The sequence below is a fragment of the Dreissena polymorpha genome, chromosome 4 (assembly GCF_020536995.1).
Source record: "Dreissena polymorpha isolate Duluth1 chromosome 4, UMN_Dpol_1.0, whole genome shotgun sequence".
NCBI lineage: Eukaryota > Metazoa > Mollusca > Bivalvia > Myida > Dreissenidae > Dreissena > Dreissena polymorpha.
The window spans coordinates 75,516,959-75,524,451 of NC_068358.1; the positions used below are offsets into that span (position 1 = coordinate 75,516,959).

The 7,493-nt window shown below is 36.4% G+C and overlaps 1 protein-coding gene across 11 annotated transcripts in view; it reads left to right on the top strand.

The window, feature by feature from the left end:
• Positions 1–5,484, top strand: part of LOC127877549 (uncharacterized) — a 28,905-nt gene extending 23,421 nt beyond the window's left edge. For 10 of the 11 annotated variants that reach the window (XM_052423520.1, XM_052423511.1, XM_052423518.1 and 7 more), the window contains 2 exons: positions 1,029–3,405; positions 4,038–4,387. In XM_052423520.1, the coding sequence (XP_052279480.1) occupies positions 1,032–3,405; positions 4,038–4,102 (2,439 nt within the window). In that variant the 5' untranslated portion in view covers positions 1,029–1,031 and the 3' untranslated portion in view covers positions 4,103–4,387. The other variant, XM_052423515.1, reaches the window with a different exon arrangement.
• Positions 5,485–7,493: the final 2,009 nt, after the last annotated feature.

Genomic DNA, 7,493 nt, shown 5'->3' on the forward strand with positions numbered 1-7,493 from the left:
CCTACGTTATAAGCTAAGAACCTGTGCGAATATTCCCGGGCTTCTTAGTATGTTTAGTTAACACCGTAGTAACGTTTTCCATATCTAAAAATGCTCACCCTTCCAACTTTAAGCGCCCAGTGGGACGAGGGATAGAAAGAGAAAGTCACATGCTTGAGTACATTTCAACCCATGCGTATTGCACGTTTTTTTCGCATAAAAACAGTTAAGCGATACAGGGCCATCATGGCCCTCTTGTCGTAAATTACATTTGCGTTTAAATTGTGTAATGTTGAAATGATGTGCTATTTTGTTGCGCTAATTTTATCTAAACAGGAGCTTAAATTACTTGAGTAGGAAGATATGTGTAACAGAATATCATGCTATAATAAACTGTAGACCTTCGCTCAATAAAATGTTCACAAGTGCATGCCAAAAAAAATCGCAAATTTTTTATATAGAACGAATTCTTGCAGAACAGCAGTCAAGAGTTAAGTGAGATTTAGATGATTTTAACGATATTATCATCTCCTCCATACGAAGTAAAGAAGTAAAAACAGAATCACCGTGTCCGTCTATCTGTCTGTCAGCCAGTTGACGAACATTTGCTTGGAGTTCTCCTACATTTTCAGGATTGTTCCTAATGATACGAAGTTTTGCATTTGAAATGTGCACCTTCCTGCTTAAAAACTACACAATTTACTCCTTTTATGCCCTTGGCATCATTTGATGCTTTGATTTTTCCATCGGTGTCATCCTTTAACACTAAAAAGTCGACCACATCACCTGACCTCATTTTAACGTTGAAATCGCCCTTCTTATGATTTGAAGTAATTCAAAAGGTCCATATTCTTGTTGAACCCAATAAGACGCGTTCCGTCTTACTCAACAATGTCTTCTACAAAGGTTTGATCATAACATTTTTATTTTGTCTTTAAACATGAACTGACCAAATGTTGACATTGAAATTTACCACATTTGGACTTAGCATAGTATTATACTTCTAATTTAAATGGTCGAAATTCAAATTTGTCTGTCTGATGTTTTAGACAATGCAGCAACCAGCTTCTTCCACATTTATAAAGCCAGAACGAGTTGACCCGGCGTTTCTGCCTCCCAGTTACCACTTGCAACAGCAGCAGCAACAAAATCATCTGCAACAGCAACATAAATCCATGCCCCCCAATGTTCATTCTCAGGTACCGCCTGTGGTTTCAGTTAACACAGGTAAAGACGCAAAACCAAATGAAAGCCCTGCTGTCGATTCCATAGAGATGCAGCCTGACTTTCCGAGCATCAAAGGAGTGTTTGGATGGACAACAATGGATAACGTCAACATTCCGCATATCTTGCGCGGTGATAAAAAGTTCGTCTCTGTACGAATTGTTGAACAAAAGCTTTTAAGCAGATATCCAAACTCTTACCCCGATGACCTAGGAAAACATGCTCCGCTTACTAGTTTTTTTATTACAAGCAACGAAGCCAAATTGTACAATGAAATAAATGTACAGCATTGTGAATGTGAATACGGGAAAAAGGAATTCAACACCAAAGAACTGATTGTTTTGCTCTCGGACTTCGTTCGGTTTTACGAACTTGTAAAAAAGACCTTTCCTGATGCGGCCGCTGCAAGAGCCGCCCAGATTGCACGCGATTCTGTCGGCTGGCTACAGATTAAAAACACAGTGACTCCGTATGTGAAACGTGCTGATGGTAACAAGTATGTACCTCTAAATGTGATACAGTACGCAGCAGGGTTATTGACAAATGGTAAGGTTAAGGGATCTCTTCCAACAGAGGTAGAATGCCAAATGTTAAACGAGGCTTGTAAAGTGGCAGGTGTTGAATTCGTTTTTTCGGACGCTACAACAAGGTTAATCTGTGTAAATGATGTCGCGTATAACACTTCTGTAGATATTATTGAATTGCCGTCCAACAACCCACTCAAACATGCCACATACATGGAATTACCAACAAGCACAGGTAAGCAAGTCGAGAGTTCAAAACCCTCCAATGTTCCGATCCAAGAGGTTGTCCATAAAATCAATCCAAGTTCGCAATCCTACACGTTTCAACCAAATCCACAGCTTGATGCCATTCGTGCACAAATTCAAGGATCACTTACAAACCGAAACGGACCCGTTTCACAAATGCCTCAAATGGCCATGCCACCAAGACCGGTTTACTCTAGTAACATGTTTTTTGACCAAAATACCGATCGACGTTTTGCTAGAATATCAAATGGCCCACCAAACATGAGTGTTAATCCAAATACTGCTGCAAGTCGCACGGGTACCCAAATGCATGATATGCTTCAACACACCAGAGGCCCATCTGGAGGGGTTCCAATAAACCATAATAATATGAACGCTGTAGATCCTCTATCGTCACGAAGGTCACCGGGATGTAGCTCAAATACATCACCTCGCTCCCGTCCCCCGTCGCTGTCTCGGCCCCCATCCGGATCTCCACTTTCACCTGGGCTGCCTTCACCGCATCAGTTTCCACAGTTCAACACTTCTGCCATTGAACAGGCATATCGCGTTCAACAAATGGTGACAAATGACCAACAGATACAGAATATGTATGCTCAGAGATATCTTAACACATCTTCAATATCAAATCAAGAATCAACCACTGCTAGTGCTTCTAGTATGTCCTATCAGCGCGTGCATCCAAATGCAAACCAGGAAATACCAGGGTTGTTTAGTCCCACAGGAACTAATATTTCTCCACACAATACAGACGATGTACGTAAAACGGCTGTTGGAAATTCTCTTCCTCCGTTACTTCAGATGGCTAACAATCCTAGAAATCCTTTAGGCTCGCCACCTGGTACAACCCAGAGAACTACAAATGGTCATGTAACAAGGTATGCATGTCAACCAATACTGCCGAAACAGGTCGAACAACCTAAACCACAGTCTTTAACTGCTGTAAACACTCACCAGTCTTTAGTGGGTAGCAGTATAAAAGGTGCATGGTTAAACAGCAAAAGTATATCTTGTTTGTTCATTGAACAAGGCAATAGAATGGGTCAGTATTGCTTGGTCGAAGCAGTGTGTAAACTTTACTTTAATGGCTGCAGTGTCACAGAGTTCTTGTTTGCCTTAGAAAAAGTGCTTAATGTCCCTTTAATAACGTGTACCGATGCAGAGGAAAAGGCCTTTATAAATTATTACAGTTTGCCAGTTACAGAATTAAAGTGCAACAAAATGATTAAGTTCAGTGACTTAGAGAAATATTTTCCTCAGTTAACATACATGTTTCCCAGCAAAGAAGCCATTGCGCAGAGTGAAACTGACTTTAGTTCCAAAGACAACGACACATTTGACTATTCGACGAACCTCAACGGTATTACGCTTAGCGGGAAACGCAGCCTGGAGAGAGAGACATGTCCACCATCCAAACAACAAAGACACGAAGGTATGTAGCATTGCTTAAGCACAATATTTGAAGTGTATTGTCAGTTTATTAGTTATACATGTGTCTTTTTCTACATAGGATTTGGAATAATATAATTATTAAGTTTAGTTTTAAAGGAATAAATATGTAAAGTTTTGAAATGATATATTATATTATATAGTTATCACATAAATTAATAAGAAGTTATAATGATAACTGTCTTAAATTAAACGAAGTACAAATTAAAGACTAAAAAGAACCATTCAGAATGTTTGAGAAGCACTAACATCAGGCAAGGGTTTTGTCTAGTCGTTATTTCGCAAGTCTCTTAGTTTGAATAATTAAGAAAAAAGATCAGAAAGTAGTATGCCTTTTAAAACATGTAACTGTTCGGATTTTTGTGTGTGTGTGTGCATTGTTTGCGTGTACCAACGTCTCAGTACTTTTTATTATTGTGCACTAACATGTTTATTAAACCAGTACTTTATAAAAATGTATCAAATGATCTGCAAAGCGGATTCACTTCCGATGTGTTGCCTGTGTAATGTTCATGCCTTTTTATTGCAAGACTTAAATAATATTTTATTAAAGGAGTAGTTGAATCCTTCGAATAACCCTTTATATTCATTGTTGTGTGTATTGGCCCCTTGCAGTGTGTACACAGTGGAGACCCATTCAATGGGGGCAATGCTCTGCTGCAGGGGTAAAGATAAATTAAAGTAATGCACTTAACGTTGCTAAATCATCTAAGGCAAAAGCTTGTGTATATCTATAGTATAGCTTTATATGGTCATAAACAAAGATTTGACAACTGAAATGGAGAGGCATTCTATAAAGTTTAAACGGACTCATAATATTCTGGAACCAAAAACAAGCGTCAGATTGTTACTTTATGTCAACTGTAATATTAGACCGATTTTTTTCATGCAGTATTATCACTTTTTTATTGAAGCTGATTATTTGTAATAAATTTCTTTGGTATTTCTTACATGTGTATTATCTTTTACAGGCTATGATAATAAAGATACAGAAGACGCAGTCATTATTTTGGATTGAGAGCTTCAATTAACTGATTAGACTATTTAATTTGATGATTATATATGTGGTTACAGAAAAGAACCAAGGCCAGCGATTTCGGACATCATCGAACTAAATCAAAAATGTATCATGATAGTGGTTGTAACAAAAGATACTTCAGTTGTCAGATTTTGTTTCGTTTATGTTCTGTAGTTCAAGCAGTGCATCAACGTTGCTCCAATAAAAACAACCGCATCCTACTTAAGGTATCATTTTATTTAAAGCACCAACATAATTGTCTAGACTACTAGAATGGCTGTAGAATGCACTTCTGAGAATTTACTTGCAGCATCTGCTTGTTGAGTCTTCTTTATATAAAATAAAAGAATATATGGTCGATCTGTTGTTATTGATGTAAACTATGAATAAACATTTTTTGTGAAATGTAGGAGACTGAAAGATTTGTACCTAACTCGTTGTGAAACAGTGTTACAAAATTAAGTTAATATTGAAGATGATATTGTTAAATAAGTCATTAATCTTTTTGAGCAGCCTTTTTTTATATCTAGTTGTATTGTTTTAATTTCTCTTCCTTTCTTTGTCCTCAGTTTCTCAGGTTTTAAAATAATTTTGCGCTCGTGAAAGTATTATCTTATAACAGTTGGTTTTGTATAAGTTCATAACTTAGTTTGTTTCTCATTGTTGGATATAACATGATAACCCTGCTAACTTTTATTTAAACGTAAGCGATTACTATTATCTGTAATCTGCTACTGTTAGAAGCATTTTGTTGTTTTTACTATTTTAGATTTTACATACGTGTAGTATGAAATTAAAATTATTTTAGTGTTATCAAGAGTAGCGCTGAGGAATGTTGCACTTTTCATTAAATTACTATTTATATGCAATTGATGTCAATAAAACGTTGTTTTTTAGTTTGGTAAAGTTTATAAAGTTATGTTACAGATAGTACATACATCCCGTGTTCTCTGATCTGGGCATTAGTACAGATATTTGCATTTACTACGTCCATTTTCACCACGCATTTGTCTCATGATTCATGCAATAAAAATAGTGAATTTATGTATCTGTTGTCAGTTCTCTTTTGACATTTTATTATGCTCTATAGTCGCCGCTTCGTCTGTCCGTGTGTGCGTATGTCTGTCTGTCTGTCTATCCGTCCGTGCACAATTTTTGTCCGGGCTATTTCTCAGCAACTTATGACCGGAATTCAGTGAATCTTTATGGGAAGCTTCACTACCAAGAGGAGATGTGCATATTATCAGCGGGTTTTGGTCGGATGATTTTTCACAGAGTTATGGCCCTTTGAAATTTTTGAAATGTTCAATTAACTGTACATGTAGTGCAATTCTTGTCCGGGCTATTTCTCATCAACTAATGACCGGATTTCCATGAAACTTTATGGGAAGCTTCACTACTAAGAAGAGATGTGCATATTATCAGCGGGTTCTGGTCGGATGATTTGTCACAGAGTGATGGCTCTTTGAAATTTTCTATTAAAAAAATCTTTTCCCCCAACTGCTGTGCCCTCAAGACGTTTCCTTTTATCTGAATATGTAGTGCAATATTGTGACAAAGAAAAACTTTGGGGAGCATCACCCGTCTCCGACGGTTTCTTGTTCATTTTATTTTCGAATCATAAGCTGACCTCATGAACATGATTCTGTCTACAATAAGCGTTTATAGTCAGAGTGCAGTAATTCATTTATTTTGTATTGAATTAAGGTATAAAGAAGCATCGGAATTAAATAAAACACACTGTATTTGTGCGAAGATTTTAGGCAATTCAAGATTGTTCAAGGTCTATGAACAAACTTTACCCTGATAGTTGCATGAATAGGGCGAGCAGTTTGCAACCGAATAGTATTATTTAACGACCTCGAAGCAGTGATTCTGGTGGTCTAATTCTATTCCTTAGATTTTGCTAGAGAATTATGAAAAAGTTGCAAATTTCGTCAAGAGAAAGTGGAAGCGGATACATTTGGAACAAATCCAACAACTACTTTACTTAATTTAAATTCGCTTTGCCGTCCTCGTCAGCTCTCTATGCATGTTGCTATATAAAATCGACACCACCGATGCGCGCACACACACATACATTCTTTAATTGTGACCAGAAACATTAACCAAAACGTAAAACAGCTAACAAATAAAGGCCAATTGATTATTAAATGTATAAACATCCCAACCTCTCGAAAATATAACTATCATACCTTCAATGGCAGTGTCCATAAATGGTAATTTTCGATACATTCATACAGATTTACAACAATCTATAATAATTCTGTTCAAAGACAAATCTTACTTAGGTATTATTTACGCACGTATGTATGTTGACAATCTAGGTAATTTCTATAGATGCACCGTAATTTATTTTTGTATATGGCCAATAAAGGACGATTTGTATATATGTTTTATCAAAATGATCCAATACCTTTCACTTAAAAAGAAATGTGTGTAAAACATATTGCAACCCACAACTATCAGCAAAGTTGTATGGTGACCTTGATCCTTGAATTTTTATTAGGAAGTCATTTTTGGCCATCCTTTATCGAAACTTGCCAGAATACTAATTAACTGTGAAACTATTATCATTATTGGGACTTAAATTTTCGCTGATTTCGTTGTAAATCCGATACATGCATTTAAGTTTCTAAGGAATAATACTGTCCAGTTTTTAAAATTTGTATAGGTGAATTTAACGTAGGCATGAAGTCATAAATATGTAGCGTAATCCATGCAAACCTCTTCGTCTATTTGCAATCCGGATAAATTAAGCCACTTCACTGTCTACTTAACTAACACTTGACCTATTCTGTAAAACGGTAATGCAGTAAAGTTGTATGTATATAGTTGACTTTGTTTTGTTAGAATAGTAATGATAAGCGCTTATTTCCACCAAATTTAATGACAATGGTATTTCTTTTTCAGGGATGTTGTAGGTTAAATTTTCACCAAATTTAATGACAAGTGTATGTTGTTTTTCAGGGATGTTGTAGGTTAAATAGCCTGCACACGGCGGACCAAAGGCAATAGATGTGATTAAAATAAGACTATGTAAGATCAACGTT